The following is a 16,753-nucleotide window of genomic DNA, read 5'->3' as shown; positions in this document are numbered from 1 at the left end:
TCTCCACAGGGAAGAGATGCCAGCCCAATCTTATCTTGACTGACTGACTTCCCCTCGCCCTGTTAATTTAATCCTGGTCATAATATTGCTTTCCTTGTTCTTTTCACTGCAAAGATGCAGGGTCACTAACCTCACATCCAGCTGTATAGGCAGCCAGTCTTGTTAGAGACTGTTTTCCTGAGCCTCCCACTCCTATGAGCAGGGCATGCCCGCGATCCATCCGTATGATGCGATGTACATGGATTAAGTGCTCCAAAGCATCATCAAAAAGAACCAGATTCATTTTAATATTAAATTCATTATATTCCTCCAAAATCTCCTGCATAGGAAGGTAGACAGAATGTTACTAGGAGACCAAGGAACAATTAATAACATTAATAAAATAACAACCCATGTAGCAGCCTTATTCCTTTCCGCTTCCTCAAGGAAAATAAACTACTGGAAAACACTGCCGAGCCTGTAGCGGATCCTCAGTTTTCATTACTGCAGACTCCAAATGGGTAACGTTACTTGAGTAACAATTGCACATAAAATTCTCTGTGTACACAAAAAGAGAACAGATTTCCTACAGTTTGAGGCAGGCTTCTGCCCATTCCTCAGGCACAGAGACAGAATCAGGCACGGTTCCAAGCTGATGCACATTACCTGAAAGAGAGCTTTTGCTGCATCATAGTCTTGGATGTCTTCATAAATACGAGGTTCTCCTTCATTCAATGCCATTCTAAAATCTCCAAAAAGAATAGGATCCCTCATGGCATGCTCCAAGTCATCTATGAAATTCTCTTCAATCAGTTTTTTTATATGACCTTGTACCTTCAAGTATATGAAATGAGTCAGGAAACACAACAAAGCAGATTAATCCAGTAACACTCAGAAGGGTGATAATGCAGATTCTTGCTCAAATACTGACTGATTTCAATGGAATACTTATGTCACTAGAAGATCCACAGACCGCAAGCCTCCTATTGTGCGCTATGTATGATCTAAAATGATCTTTTAGGCAGTTCAAGAACCATTCAAGCCAATGGACTGCAGAAGTTTAAGACAAAAAAGGACAAACTTGTTAAAAAAAAACACCTGTGCCACTGCTAACCAATTTTCCTGGATGGGCAAACCAAGTGACACTTCCCATTCCTACAACAGATCCGCTCACTTAGTCTACCATAGTTCACTTTATTTTAGAAGAGAAAACTGCATGGGCCCGTGTTTTAAATTAATGGAGCAACATAGTGGTTAGACAAGTCTGCAGTCTGACTGCAAGACCCCAGTGCAACAATTGGTAATGTTGCTGTTGCAAATTAGTTGCCATAGTAATAGTCAGTGACTACTAAAAACTGAAAGAAATTACTCACCAATGCTTTGTCTGCTTCATTAATCAGCCTGTCATGGAAAACCCTCAGGCACTCATTTCTCCAAACTCTCACCATCTGGGTCACTGTTGGAAACCTACATTAACAGTGAAATATCAGACCGCACCAAATGAGCTGACGTGATTCCTAAGGCCATATGTTAATAACACTGACCAAAGTCTGGATTGACTTTTTTTAACTCTTTTTGGTTTTGTACTTGTCATAAGGACAAATAATTAATTTGTTTGCGTTTTTACCTCTGGATATCTTATTTAAGAAAGACTAATGTATCAGTGTTTGTCGTCGTGAGTAGGATAGGATAGGATAGGATAGGATAGGATAGGATAGGATAGGATAGGATAGGTTATTTCAGTTGGAAGTGACTTACAACAATCACCTAGTCCAACTGCCTGACCAATTCAGGGCTGACCAAGTTAAAGCATGTTATTAAGGGCATTATCCAAATGCCTCTTAAACACTGACAGACTTGGTGCATTGACCACCTCTGTAGGAACCTGTTTTTGTGTTTGACCACACTCTCGGTAAAGAAATGCTTCCTAATTTCCATTTTAAACCTCTCTTGGCACAGCTTTGAACCGTTCCCACACATCCTGTCACTGGATACCTGGGAGAATTACCTCATCTCCACCCAGATTCATCCAATATAAATAGGTGTAAGATCACTGAAGGCAATTTTTCTATTCTTACCTCTCTGGAGTTGTAAGAATAAGTCCATTATACACCCTGGAGAGATCCCGCAGGTTAAAAATGTAATGGAATTTGGAAGGAGTAGGGGGTAGGTCATGAATAAGCTTTTTATAAAGCTCCAAAGTACAGACAGTAATCTTGTCAGAGATGGCTGATACAGACTCATTAAACATCTGAAAACATGAGAAAGAAAAAGTGTTTTCATGAGACTGCCCATAGAGAACTCAATGCTATTAAATATATTCCAGTTTCCAGTTTTTAACCTTGCTTGGCATATTTCAAATAACTGAGGGCATACATTTTCAGAAATTCTTATTCCTGTGTAGTATGAACATTCTGCAGTTAAATGTTTCAGGCAGGATCCATCTTCACTCCCAAGCCTGCACGGTGCTGAAGACACCAAACTCCATGACTGGGATTTCTACAGCACTTCCATAGCAGAAAAAATAAACTGCTCTTCTCTTATATAATGTTGCAGTTTACTTGCTAGCAATGCAGTCTACTGCATTATATTAAATTTTTTGCTGCCATTCAGGAAAGGGTTTGCTGACTTTTGTGTATTTGGTTACAGGTACCATAAACAAAGGGTTCACAGCTTTCAACCTATGAAAAGCACGAGTTTTATAAATTATCTGCTGACTTGAAAGTGTACATATTACTCAAGAATTTATGAAAACAACGTAAACTCATCTCCTGAGAAAGAGAAGAGGAAGGGAAAGGTTTGCATGAGGTTCTAAACAAGAAAAAAACTGGTAACAGAAGATTTCCGTTCTTGTGATAACACAGAAATAAATGTCTATTTAAAAATAATAAGCCTGTTGAACAATCCTTTAAAAACAGTGAAATTACCGCAGTGTGGCCTTTCAGGATGGAGGCATAGATCAAATTCAGTGATTGCTCAGAAGGAAAAGGTATGTTAAAAACACTGAAGAGTGAGATGAATCGAGGGTCAACTTCATTCCGACCTCCTCCAGCCTTCCCCATGGCAGCAATAAAATCCAGGTCTCGAAGAAGTTTACAGTTCATCTCCTTACCACGGTCGTACAAGAAACCTTTTTCTAGCAGCAGCTTCAACAAGGCAATGGGTTGCTGCGTGCCATACTCGTCAACCTTTGTAACACAAAATAGTCAAGCTCTTTAACACACAGTACATCAGCGTGCCACTTACTGCTATAAATGTGGAAATATCCTGCTCCATAGTCTTTGTAATGTTCTCCTGAGTAAGTGACACTTTGTAAAGCTCTAGCACTGATTGTGAACATTCATTCCAACGTCTCCTATGGGAAAAGTGCCTCTTTTCTGAGATAAACTAAATGCACACATACTCTTTTGCCCTATTTGTAAAGAGGAAGAGATGGTTTCTTTAGCACACAACCTGCAACCAGTATCAGGCCACAGAGACATGATTTTAACAGCAGAAAGAAATGATCCAACAGGATCTCACTTATATATAGGACAAATATTGTAACAGACGGAAACATTCCCTACTGCACACAAGTCAAACTCTTCTAAAGATCCTAAGCTGAAATCCAGTTATGGACTTACCATGAATCTCCTCGACTTGTGATTCATTGGATCTGTATATGAAGGGACCACATCAGTGCCACCCCAAATGTTTCTGTACTACCTTGCAAAGTATTGACACCTTACCCTTGGCATATTCATATCATCCATGAAAACAATGAGACGTTTTCCCATAGGAGGGCCGTAAGTATCTTTAGTTCGTTTCTCTACATTTGTCTCTAGGTTTCTCTGAATGTCCATTGATGTTGTACGAGAAGAGAAGTTAATTACTAGCAGCAGCTGCAAAGGGGAGTAAATGAGTAAGAATGGATTTTTACCTGGTCTTTTTTTAACTAGAGCATTCAAAAATATTCTTTATATTAGACTGTCCAGACATACAGGAAACACTTCTCTGGTTCATTTATTCACTTGAATTACAGATGACAAAGAAAAGTGATCCCATTCTTAGCTCTTCGATAACATATATTTCCCTTATAAATTCCCCTTATAAATATATTTCCCTTATAAAATTGAATCTATATGGTAGAACAGAACAAAACATCTTTGATCCTGAAGGATTCTCAAATCATTCACACACTGTGGGTCTGAGCTTGCAGTTACGTTACCAAAGTCAATATTGCTACCCACAGACTCAGGCTTCACAATGCAAATTTAACACAAGGATAAAGGACAAAAATGCAGCTTTAAAAACAAGGCAAAATGCGTCATACATACATTAAGGTCTTTGTTCAGATTGCTTAGGAAGTTTTGTGTGGTTGCTGTTTTGGATGTACCCGATTCACCTACAAGTATAACTGGGCGTTTTATTTTTACCATCTGTTCTAGTAACCAAGTAGTGCGTGTTGTATCCACTGTAGGCACTGAAAAAGATCATGAATATGATAGCAGGTTAAATTAAAATGCAGTACAGCAAGGGGATTTATATTTATAGGACAGTGCTGGATCAGACTCTCAAGGTATTAACATTCAGTTGCACAAAGACATAATCTGAAATATCAACTCACTAACAATGTTGAAAGAAAATTTTAATTGCTCAACTATCTCTTTTCAGCTTTTATTATTGGGATCTTTTCTCCTATAGATATATTAAAAAAGAAATTATCTTCCATATAGGAGGGTCATGGACTGGTTAAGCTCCATTTAATCCCTATTTCAAGGATATAATCAGGATTTATTTGGATCATAAGTATTTTCCCAGAACTCTACAGAGATGAATTTTGTTCTATGTGAATAGCCTGCCATTGGGAGCAACTTTAGAGATCATATAATTATCCCTTGTGTCAGTGAAGTTAACCTGTGCTTGCTGAAGTATTACTATAAAGTAACCTGCATTAATCTGTCATTAACTGCGAAAAGCACCTGTCACCATTATACAAGGCTTGAAGTAACAACCAGTAACAGCCTTAGGAGTGTAAGTTTTACCTACCAAGTGCCTGAACCACGGAGCTGACGTTTTTCCTAGAGTTTCTGGTAAAGCAGACTGTGAATCTCCTGCTATTCTGGCTTGTAAAAGGGACTGTTAGCTCCTATTAACTGAAACAACCTTTTCATCCTTTCCTCATTTCTTTATTACACAGTGCTGTAAATATCAACTCTACTTCTGCTAAGCTACTATGACAAGAACACTGAAAAAATTGATTTGTGCCATCACAAGAAACTGAATATAAGTAGATGACCTTCAGTACAGAAAGAGGATGTCCCATGTTGTGCCATGCACTCAGTGGTGACACGTTATAAATTAAAGGCATATCATCACTGTATTTTATCTTACACTCACCTAGAATGTCAAGAAATTTCACTTCAGGCTTATGAATATATTCAGGAACAAGTTTCATCCAAGGTACCCACTTTTTTTTCAATCCATCAAAATGAAAGTCGTACAAAGTTGGCAGCTGACCTGCAAACCATTAAGCAACTGGAGGTTTTCTAGGACACTGAAATATTTCCTAAGAAAATAATCTGATTGAGATGAAAGTTAAGGGTAAGATTCTGGACCAAGTTGGGCAACACTTCACTCTGTTTACTTGTCATTTAACCCAGTAAGACATCAGCCAAAAGTCTCCTAGTACAGCACTTCGATCATACTATCCATTGTTAAGCACTTTCCACTGGCTTTCCTTTCATGTTTCACTTTTCCTTTCACTGTTCACCTCTTCAGCTTGGCACAGAAAAGTACTGTTCTGTGAGGACAGACCAGTGGCTGAGAGTCATCTAACATCAGTATCACTATGTGGTTTTCAGTGATAGTCCTTCAGCAAGCATATTTTGCAGCCAGTACAGCTAGCTGGAAGGAAGAATGATATTCTGCCTTCGTGGAAACTAACACTTTTCTAATAAATCAATGGGATTCAGACTAAATTACAAGATCCTACCTGGCAGCTCCCCTGGCTTAGCCAGGATGTTATCATCATGAACTGTAGACATGCAGGAAATACGCTTAACATTTTCATCAAATTTAATTCTCCCAGCATCAAGAAGAGCAGCACCTAAGGAGGAATACAAAGCTTCCAAGAAAAAACACTCCAGAACATCAGGATCATAAGGCTGTACCGTAAGTAGAGCTTTCAGCATCACAGTCAACTGCACCACCTGTTGTAAAAAAAAAACAAAACTGTAAATAAACTTAGTATGTTTTCAGCTGTTCGAGTATTTGCTGATATTTTGTCCTTACAGGTGTATCTACTGATACAAGCATCAATGACAGTAGAAAAGCACTCTTAGGAACTGTTTCTTTTATCTCTTGGTGCTCATCACTAGCAAACTGACATTTCAGCATGGACTCTACTTCTGTGCTTTCTTCGGGAGGTTTTTACTCTCTCCATCGTTCCATTACTTTTTCAATAAACTTTTTCAACCTTTGCTCTTTATTCCTTACCATATTTAAATCTGTTTGAGGAACAATGGTCTTCAGCCTTTCTTCATTTCTGCCATCCACAATTCCCTCTACAATCATATCAATAAGGTAGGGCACATATTTTTCAAAGAGATAATTCAATTCATTTCTCTCTTGCTGAGGAACAGAAAGGACAATAATTCAGCACATGGAAACTAGACAGCCAATTTTTGACAGCAAAGCTTCCCTTCAACACCTGGCTGCCCAAGTACAATTGTTCTTGCAGGAATCACTTCTACCAAAGAGAGGGTACAGTCACATGAAGAAATGTGACACTGTGTTTTCAGCAGGTGAGGATCTGCATTCATCAGGTGCTAGCAACTAAGCTGTCTTACTTCAGCTCCACGTGGACTTGACTTTTTAATCTAAATGTAACAAACAAAGACCTAAGCAATCTCACTGTTAACTCTCTAAAGATCAGGTAAACTTATTTCTTGGTTCTTCACCTCTCAGAAATAACCAGAAGTTAGAAAATCTAGGAGCTCTCTTTAGCCCTCTGCTGCAGGCCTAGCGATTGGATTTGTCAGAAAATCAGGCTGCCTTTACAAAGTTGTTTTTTTACAGCTGTCAAATGTTCAGTATTTAATACAGATACTCTCTGAACAACACCAAAAATTCCCACCTCATTTTCTCTTTCTTGGACCCACTTCTGCCAGTAGGGCTTGTATTTCAGATTTTTAGGATCTACAAAGACCATTCCACAGCGGGACACCGTGGCAGGAGATGCATACTGTAAGTCACCAACCTATAATATAATCATACAAGATAATTATCCACTTAAAAAAAGAACAGCCACAGTAACTGCTTTTCAGGCTTTGTAGACCCATCTGTATCTAACCCTTCACATGTATTAAATGGTACAGTCATTACTTACCTCAAACAACAAAGCACAGTGCGACTGAAGTCTAATGCGCTCCCCATTTGCCAGGGTCAATAACTTGTTGTCATCCATGACAGAATTCATGTTTTCAACCCAGAGAGCGTCCACATCTCCATCAAACAGAATGTACCTGTGGATACAGAAGCCAAGGGGCACTGACTAGTCTCTGATTTTACTAACGTACTTCAGAATTCAGATGTGCCATCAGTAGCGTCAATGTCAGCCCACGTGTTTTGAAGCCTCCCATTCATTTTTGATAACTGCATAGTTTCCATCCATCTCTCTGAGGCTGGAAACTCACAGAAGACAGAAAAAACTCTAGACACTTTCAATTTATTCAGCTTTTTGCTTTTTTTTTTTAATAGTCCAGTATCAAATATTTAAAATAAAACAAAATAAAATATTGATGTAAAGCTCAGTATCAAAAAATCATGATGATGATTTCTAGCTGTCTACCTTCGCTCTTTCTTGTCAGTAGGTCTGTTGATATCCCGAAAAATGTTTGACAGGACTCCATCCGTCCAGTCTCGTGTGGTAGGGTCAAGGATCCCATACAGCTCAATCACACTCATAGCTTTAGGGTTCAATGTGTAAAGCTTTGTCAATAATCCCAGCCTAGAGATACAGCAAGAAAAGCAATATTAAAATGACACAATACCATCTCATATTAACGCAAGCAAATATTATGGTCAGCTATTGATCTTGTCATGACTACACAGGGCTGAATAACACAGTCTATGCCATTTTACAACCTGATTTCCACGTATCAAATCCTATACTCACTTGTTTTGTGCCTGGCACAAAGTATTAATGACAACTGACTTGCCACCTCCAGTAGGTCCAACTACCATTGTAGTGTGACGAGTTAACATCGTCTCGTACATCTGAACTACTTTATCCACCTGAAAAATAAATATTGATTCCACAGACTGCTGTCCGTAATTCTTCCAGGTACTAGACCAGCAGCTGGTCTATATCAATTAAGCTTTCCTCAAGTCACTCCAGAGCACAAAAATGCATATGCAGCCTGATGTTTACAACAAAACCACAAGCAATTAATATTTTTTATACCTGGTCTGGTAAAACAACATAACCCCCTTCTTCCAGCACTTGTTCTACAGCATCATTAAAGTTAGGATAGCGGACTCGAGGGCAATCCAAGCCAGGAAACAGGTCAGAGATTAGGCCAAGGAAGAGAGGTACATCTTCAAACACAAATTTAGGAAGATTCATATCTCGTAGAGCTCTCATCAATACAAGTTCCTAGACAAAACATAGCAGAATCAATCTTTACCAAATAGCTAACCAACTATCTTAAATGTAGTAACTTCAAACATCTCTAAAAACTATTGCCTAATCACTTCAGGACAGCTTTGAGAATGTTTTCTTGGCATCAGTTACTAGAGGAAACAAAGGCTTTTATAAGGATTAAGCAGACCAATAGCTAAGAATAACACACTGCCTTTTTCTACTATATTAACCAAATGCCAAATGCCTGGAGTGGCCCACACCACGCCACAGCTTCCCTGATTTGATGTTAAAACAACAAACTGTTTTACAAAGATACCCAAGCTCTGTAATCCCCTTGAGAGCATCATTTAGACCCCAACTTCCTGCCAATCTGCAATGTGCATCTGTATGTAATTTCATAGGAGTTTCCTTCAGTGTCTCCAAGTTTTTAAGAAGAAATTTTTTGAAGAATTTCCCAGGCAACTGGGTATCACAACCGTACACATAGAAATAAAAAATGTGTGTAAAAGAAAGCCACCAAAAGCAATGTAATATTGAAAAAAAATAATTTATAAGTATACTGTACTATTTGAGCTACACAATTAACAACTGCATGACTCGAGCACTCACTGTTCAAAAAACACGTTTCACTATTCATCCAGAGACATTCATCTGGCTATTTGCATCCTGGACTTAACTTAAAATACCTCATTTTCTATAGATTTCCCTCCTTTGACTTGAGTTCGGAAGGTAACTTCCTGGGCATGATGGCATAATGAAACTCAGTAAGAACAAAGTGAAACAATAAGACAAATAAAACCAGTGCTCCGATTTCCAATGCAGACAAACCACAGCAGATGTGTAAACTCATCATCTTCCTAATGAAAAAGATGCTCTGCCTAGGGTAACTAAGTACCAAATCTACCTCACTGAGGTCTGCTGATCCTCTTTTCAGTTCTCCAGCCATCACCAACACTGACTTAAGGGCTCGCAGTCCAAAATCATAATGATGTTGTTTAGAAAGTTGTTCCTTTGCCAGCTTGTATAGCACTGTCATCTTTTTGGCAAGCTTCTGTTTGAGATTTAAGTTAGAGAATCACAAATGTGTAAGTCACAACCAAACACTGGCCATGCATACATGGGTGTGTACATGGGTATGGGTAAAATTTTCTTACTTTTGCCATAAGGAACCCTTCAGAAAAGAGCATGATTTCACAGATTTGCTGAAGGTCTGGTACAATAACAACCACAGGCCTGAACAAAGCTTTTACAGACTCGGGGAGCTCAGTCCGTCCAGCATAGCCAGGATTCATCGTAATAAAAATGCCCATTCGGCTGTCAAGGGTAATTTCCTGTCCTTCAAACTAAAGGCATAAGAAAGCATTAGAACAATGTCTGTTTAGAATTGAAAAAAATAGTACTATTTGCTCAAAGAGAAAACCAGCAATACTGGGACACCTACTTAGGACAACATATATTTAGCTTTAGGTAGCCATCCAGATACATTCATCCCACTATTTGTACCTTGCATATAAGCATCAAGATATTTCACACTTCTCAATCAAATTTTCTGTCTGAGGGTTTTGAATTTCAACAAACATGACTAAATAAAGCCTCACAACCCACATCAAGTTAAGTTACTCCTCTCCTTAATTACTACTATACTATTATCCCATTTACTCACTATTATCCTATTTAGCTTACTTTTATCCCACTTCACAAAGGAAGAACCTAGAAAAGGATTAGGAAATCAGCAAGGATTTAACATTTAGGGTCACGCAAATGATCAGGGGGCTGGAGCACCTCTCCTATGAGGACAGACTGAGGGAGCTGGGGTTGTTCAGCTTGGAGAAAAGGAGGCTCCGGGGAGACCTCATAGCGGCCTTCCAGTACCTGAGGGGGGCCTACAGGAAGGCTGGGGAGGGTCTGTTTACAAAGGCCTGCAGTGACAGAATGAGGGGCAATGGTTTTAAGTTGGAGAAGGGGAGATTTAGATTGGATATTAGGAAAAAATTCTTTACCATGAGGGTGGTGGAACACTGGAACAGGTTGCCCAGGGAGGTGGTTGAGGCCCCTTCCCTTGAGATATTCAAGGTGAAGCTCAATGAGGCCCTGGGCAACCTGGTCTAGTTGGGGGTGTCCCTGCGGACTGCGGGGAGGTCAGACTAGATGACCTTTGGAGGTCCCTTCCGGCCTGGACCAATCTATGAATCTATCTATGAATCTCTGAAACTGAGAGTTTGAAATCTTCAGCACAAATGAATTACAGAAGCATCATCTAATGATGGGGGTCTAACTCTGAATCTTGGCCACAAAAACAAGATCAGCCTTCACAATTACTCTTCTTTTTTAATTTTTACCTGAAATGTTTTCAACTGATTCATTAAAGCATTTCGAATAGTCTGAATCTGAGAAGAAATGACTGAAAGCACGGAAGCATCGATACGATTGAATTCATCAAAGCATCCCCATGCTCCACACTGGGCGAGACCAGAGAAAATTTTACCAACTGCCTAACAAGAACAAGAAAAACATCTCATCAATGAATATATAAAACATTCAGCATCAGCAAATTTTGGAGTATGCTAAAACTCTTAATGATTGGGTAAAACCTCTGGATTTTTCCACATGCAGAAGGTAGCAATCTGTCATAACATCCTGCAATAATTAAGAGGAGCTTAAACGCATATTATCTAGTCATTGCTCCCCTGCTTGAAAGCACCTGAAATTCCTTCAAGAAATTATTCAAAACAGACATTTTTTACCATTTTTTCATTGTCAATCAGCATGGTATCCCTAAGGGAGGCACTTATTCAGAAGTTCAGAATATGTCCTTATTGTGGGCACTGAAAAAGAGTTGTAACCGGCACTTTATCAGAGAACACAGATCTTTAACTCTTACTTTGAAATCCATGCCTTCTCCGCAGTTTGTCACTACACACAGCAAGCCCAGTGCTTTGGCCAGATCCTTGGTTGTTTCCGTTTTCCCTGTACCTGCTGGCCCTGCTGGTGCTCCTCCCAAAAACATCGATAAAGCCTTTGGAGACAGACCAAAAAGCAAAGCAAAGCTTGGATTACATTTATATTAGGTTGGTAGCAAAACCACAAATGAACCCTTGGGTACAAAAAGCCTTAAATTTTATCTGTGGATGCATTCTTTATTATCTTTGATGAAGGACATCACAATTGTTCTCAAGCATATTAGCCTTCACATTGACATCTAGGAGTTAAGGGAAAGTGGCAATAAAACAACTATCTGATGGCCTAGAAGTGTATTTTGAAAGGGTTTGTTAGTAGAAAATCTCCTTGAACATACACCTGTGTAAGTGTCAGATAAATACGATCTGTAATACGATCTGTAATACGATATTAGCCTTCACATTGACATCTAGGAGTTAAGGGAAAGTGGCAATAAAACAACTATCTGATGGCCTAGAAGTGTATTTTGAAAGGGTTTGTTAGTAGAAAATCTCCTTGAACATATACCTGTGTAAGTGTCAGATAAATACGATCTGTAAGCGGGGTGATCACAAGACGTCCATTCAGACCCATATACTCATAACCGTATGAAAACGTGCCTGTGCACTGCCGCACATTGAGTTCATCTGGCTCTCGGTCCCAGTAAAAACGCAGCTGGCTTTCCCATTCAAACTCCTGAGCCTGCAGAATGCTACACAAGAGAGACTTGCTCACATGAGGTAAAAGGATGGAAATACAATTTATGCATTTGGTATTTTTTCAATAGGTTGGGGGGCAGGGTTTACCTGTCTCTTACGAATGTATCAACAATGTCTCTGGCATGAACATCAATAATGAGAACAGTGTTGTATTTTTTCCTGTCGTTTTTGCTCAAAGGCATTGTAATGCGGGTAACCAGCTCATCAATTTGCCTATGCATTTTTTTAGCATAGAGTTTCATTGCCTGTTTTTCTCCCTTCTTCACTTTCCGAAAGACATCTTCTACCTCCCAAGTCCACCACACCTGATTAGCAGCCAGTACCATCATGCCTTGGAAAAGTAACATCCAATCGACTCTATGGGAAATGCATACAGTGAGGGAGTCTGAGTCTGTTTATTCTAACTGATCAGGACAGAAAAAAAAGAAAAGGTAAAAGAAAAAAAAAAGACATTCCTCCTATTCTCCTATTCCTGCAACAACTACAACATGAGCCAAAGTTTACAGAGATGTACAGAAGTCTATCAAGGTATGGTGTAGTATTTCAAAAGCTTAAGGAATACTCTGATAGAAAAGCTGCCTATTCCACGTGTAAAGATTGCCAAGCAGAATTCATAGTGAGCAAAACATACTGTGCACACAACAGTAAAAATAAAAACTCAAGACTTACGAAATTAAATATGATAGATAACACGTTTTTTTCTGGTCAGTTAAAATACTACATATGCATGTATTCATATCCTTCCACATACAGAAAAAAATTAAGTTTTATTTTTCTGTATTGCTACAGGCTCATAATAACATATAAGGTATTTATGTTATCCCTGAAACTGATTGTTTCACCTGCTTCTGTCTTCACAGTATCGAAAAATAGCTTCCTTAGTGAGGAGTCTGTTCGTTCGTCTCATTTCTTCTAGCACTGCTGTCATCCAAGTCTCCACTCTGCCTTCTGCAGCTACAGCCTGACGGAACTCCATCACCTCCCCCTCAGCTGATATCATGGCTGTTGCGATTTTCTTATCACCGTCCCCATCCTGAAACCTCAGGGAGGCTATGTTATCATACATCTGAAATGCACCAACAGAGAAACTCAATGGCATTTGAGAAACAAAGCTTCAAAGATTTAAGTGTATCTAACCCCCATTTAATCTTGAAAGAAGATTTCCGTGGAGTCTAAGAAAAATGGACGTGACTGTAAGTAATGAAGTACAAATGCTGATAGCTCAGCAACCCAACTGCAGAGTAAAGAAACAGCCGATCTGGCCCAAATTACATTGATTTTCTTTTCTAGAAAATAAAGATCTATCAGGAGCTCCAGGAAGGTTCCTTAATGATTGATCATTCTGGTGTATCTTGAATGTTCCTCTACCAGCGTTCCTCTACTGTAACTGCTCCTGGCCAGTATGAGAGCCAAGAGAGACTATCGATCAGATTTGAGTTGGTTATTCAGAAGCTTCTTCAAGATGCTGCCAGGATGCTCTCTGTATGCAATAAATATTAGTGCACCCTTAACAGCATGTACAGTATAGTCTGTTAAACTTTTTAAAGCACCTAAAAGCACAAGGCACAGTGGAAAGCCAGACATTGTACCTTAATCATGTGTTCCTGGACACAAAGTGGGTTACTGCTGCCAAGGATACTAAGCAACTCCTCATCAGATATAAAGAAAAATCTTGGGAAAGCATTTCGCTTGGAATCCAGATAATCATTCAAGCTTTTCTGACATTTCTCCAGCACATCGTTTATATGATGGAGGTCTGACAGACGATCTGGGGCTTCACAGGATTTTTTTATTGTTGGTTCTTTTACAGTTTCCTCCATTATCTATATAAGGAGAAAAGGAAGTTTAGAAATACTGAACAGCAATGGACTATACTAAATTATATTTAACTAGTGACAAAGCACACAAGCAGCACAACCAGTATAGGTTCTTACAGAGTGAATTAGACAGTTTTAAATATGTTTTCCTATTGCTGCAGTGCTGTATGAAAACATGAGACAGTATGCTTTCAAAGCTGAAAGCATGGAGATACTACTGTAAAAGCAAGTGTAAGCAAGAGAAGCCTGTATCCTAAATTATGCAAGCATATGCATATACCTGACCTTGCTCCTGTACACAGTGGTAGTTCAAGTGAAAGACAAACGTAGCATTTCAGAATCACAGTAATATCTCAATTTTTCGGATGGGAAAAAGAAAAGTAATCCATATTCATAAATGGGAGTATGTGTTCAGTATGAGAACAGTGGCATTATGCTTGTAAAGCCTTTTTAGCATGTATGTACGTCCTCAACCTATAGAAACACATCTAAGCTTCTTTTTATCATGGTAAAGGTAAAAAGATGTATCCAATGAAAGCAAAGGGGATTCTGCCTTCCCAGTACTGCCAGCCAGGGATCTCACCTCTGCCCAGCTCAGCTAAATCAGGAGAAATCTTCTGTGTATGACAGATGTGAAGTAAAACACCAGAGTTCCTGGGTTCCCCAATTTCATATTAAATTCATTAAAACATACCATTCTCAGAGTTACAAATTACATAGAAGACCACAGCTAAGTATGAAATTGGAATTAAAATGCACTAAATAATTATGCTGATCGTAAGTCAAGTCAGTTACTTGCCTTTTTAAAAGTCCTGTCTACACTGTCAAATATTTTGGCTTCCTCTGGAAGCTGTGATCTGATATCTCCACCAATAAAGATGCTCTCCAGGTACATCCATTTTCTCTGAACCACCATCCAGATCTAAGACACAAATGTTATCATCAAAGAAAAAAACCCAAACAATAGAAAAACCCAATTATAAATAATAAACATTATTTAGTCCAGCACTTTCCTCCCTACCTCAATTACTTCACCAATCAATGACAGAGTTTTTTCCCAGTGGTGAACAATTGAAAGGAAAGGACCCACAAATCGACTGCTCAAAACACTCTGAAGATTGACATTGTTGTCATCAAGAGTCTCTAAAATTTCATCTACAGATCCCAGAATAAAGCCTCGCTTCTCAGTGCCTTTGAAGTATGTTTGTACAGTGAATTTCAGGTGTTCCCATGTTTCTGCTATGTCCTTCACACCCTGCATGTGAGCATAAAAAGGTGCACGTTTTAGTCTTCAAAAACCAGAGAACTATAATCTCAGCATAAAAATTAAATCAATAAATTCAGCAAATTTTTTGCACAGATTGTCTAACTCTGGTTTATAAAGAAGGGTCCATTTCAAAATATCATGATGGAAACAGAATGGGTCCTTCTTCAGATCATTTTTCATAGGCCAAACTTGCTTATGTAATAACAGAAATCCAACATACTGTTGCCAAAGCTAAGACAGATAGAATTCTGTGCCACATGATAGCTTACTAACAGAGCTATTGCTCTTAGTTGCCATCAGTTACAGCACGGCAGCTCCGTGAAGATGGCTGAACTTGCTGTCATGCCAATACAAAAATCTCAAATAAAACACAGACTGTTGTCTTCTATGTCTTTTTAGTTTTATTATGATTTTTTGCATTACCTTCTCAATGCTAAGTTCCTTAACAGCAGTTCCCACTATTTCGCTGATAACGTGTGAGTGTCTGTGAAGTTCCATAGCGAACATATTCTCCAAAGTGAATGTTTCGGGTGCCATTTCAAAACTTGTTCCTGTTTTCTCCATGAGGTCTTGCCAATGCCTGTTTTAAATTGACTCATCAACAACTGTACCAACACCATGATACATTAAAAATGAAAACAACTGTAATTTAATATATAATAACAAAACCATGTTTAGCGCTCTACTGTTTAAACAAGAAGTAGTATGTTGAATACGTAAAGTATCCTAGTCATCATAGTCACCTTGCATGCTATTACACAAGTTCATCAAGCAGAAAGTGAAGTTTCAAGCTGCAGGATACAGTGTAACCCCGGTAACTGAAATTAGAAGTTTTAACAAAACAAACAAAGTCTTCCTATATAGAGAAAAAGGATTTATATAAACGAAAGCAAACCTTTCTCTTAAAGCTTCATTTTTCAAATCAAGCAACAAAGGAATGGAGTCTCGAAATGCCTTCATTTTTGTTTCCAAGTGATAGGCTACTGGCATACTGCGGACTTGTTTGGGCAGCTTTCGAAGGGCTTTAAGAAATCCTTCGATTCCTTCCTGAAGAACCTGGACATTGAGGTTTATCCAGAGTGTCTGAGACCATTCCTTTTTAGCTGCCTGGGAACAACGTCATCAGGAGGAAAAAAGTTATGTTTCCTTTTAGTTCTGACCAAAACAAACAAAATCTTTCCACTACAGTAGGATCTAGAGACCACAGTCAGGATGCAGATGTAATTGTATTAACATTTTACAAACGGAGAAAGAGACAGATTCATGTCCAAGACAGATTCATAGCCAGACACAACCAGTTGTATAAGAAATAATCAAAAGGAAATATGGAGAACAGGAAAAGCATCCTTAAGAGCATATTTTACGGGGCTCTTTAATTTTGGAAAAATAAAACTTATTAAAAAATTAT

General features: G+C 38.7%; 1 protein-coding gene across 1 annotated transcript in view; it reads right to left on the bottom strand.

The window, feature by feature from the left end:
• DNAH10 (dynein axonemal heavy chain 10) overlaps positions 1–16,753 on the bottom strand; it is a 57,056-nt gene that overhangs the window by 21,272 nt on the left and 19,031 nt on the right. The window contains exons 25-51 of the mRNA XM_074159792.1: positions 16,241–16,452; positions 15,769–15,925; positions 15,100–15,333; positions 14,878–15,000; positions 13,851–14,084; positions 13,104–13,327; positions 12,349–12,618; positions 12,071–12,254; positions 11,487–11,621; positions 10,945–11,097; positions 9,760–9,948; positions 9,510–9,656; positions 8,426–8,617; positions 8,138–8,256; positions 7,811–7,969; positions 7,349–7,484; positions 7,097–7,219; positions 6,457–6,591; positions 5,954–6,170; positions 5,359–5,478; positions 4,296–4,441; positions 3,708–3,860; positions 2,907–3,167; positions 2,058–2,230; positions 1,353–1,446; positions 646–813; positions 131–319 (exon numbers count right to left, since the gene is read on the bottom strand). Coding sequence (XP_074015893.1) covers positions 131–319; positions 646–813; positions 1,353–1,446; positions 2,058–2,230; positions 2,907–3,167; positions 3,708–3,860; positions 4,296–4,441; positions 5,359–5,478; positions 5,954–6,170; positions 6,457–6,591; positions 7,097–7,219; positions 7,349–7,484; positions 7,811–7,969; positions 8,138–8,256; positions 8,426–8,617; positions 9,510–9,656; positions 9,760–9,948; positions 10,945–11,097; positions 11,487–11,621; positions 12,071–12,254; positions 12,349–12,618; positions 13,104–13,327; positions 13,851–14,084; positions 14,878–15,000; positions 15,100–15,333; positions 15,769–15,925; positions 16,241–16,452 — 4,647 coding nt within the window. The remainder of the gene's footprint in view (positions 1–130; positions 320–645; positions 814–1,352; positions 1,447–2,057; positions 2,231–2,906; positions 3,168–3,707; positions 3,861–4,295; positions 4,442–5,358; positions 5,479–5,953; positions 6,171–6,456; positions 6,592–7,096; positions 7,220–7,348; positions 7,485–7,810; positions 7,970–8,137; positions 8,257–8,425; positions 8,618–9,509; positions 9,657–9,759; positions 9,949–10,944; positions 11,098–11,486; positions 11,622–12,070; positions 12,255–12,348; positions 12,619–13,103; positions 13,328–13,850; positions 14,085–14,877; positions 15,001–15,099; positions 15,334–15,768; positions 15,926–16,240; positions 16,453–16,753) is intronic.

This window comes from Numenius arquata, chromosome 16 (assembly GCF_964106895.1).
Source record: "Numenius arquata chromosome 16, bNumArq3.hap1.1, whole genome shotgun sequence".
Taxonomy (NCBI): Eukaryota; Metazoa; Chordata; class Aves; order Charadriiformes; family Scolopacidae; genus Numenius; species Numenius arquata.
This window is presented reverse-complemented; position numbering and strand designations above follow the sequence as displayed.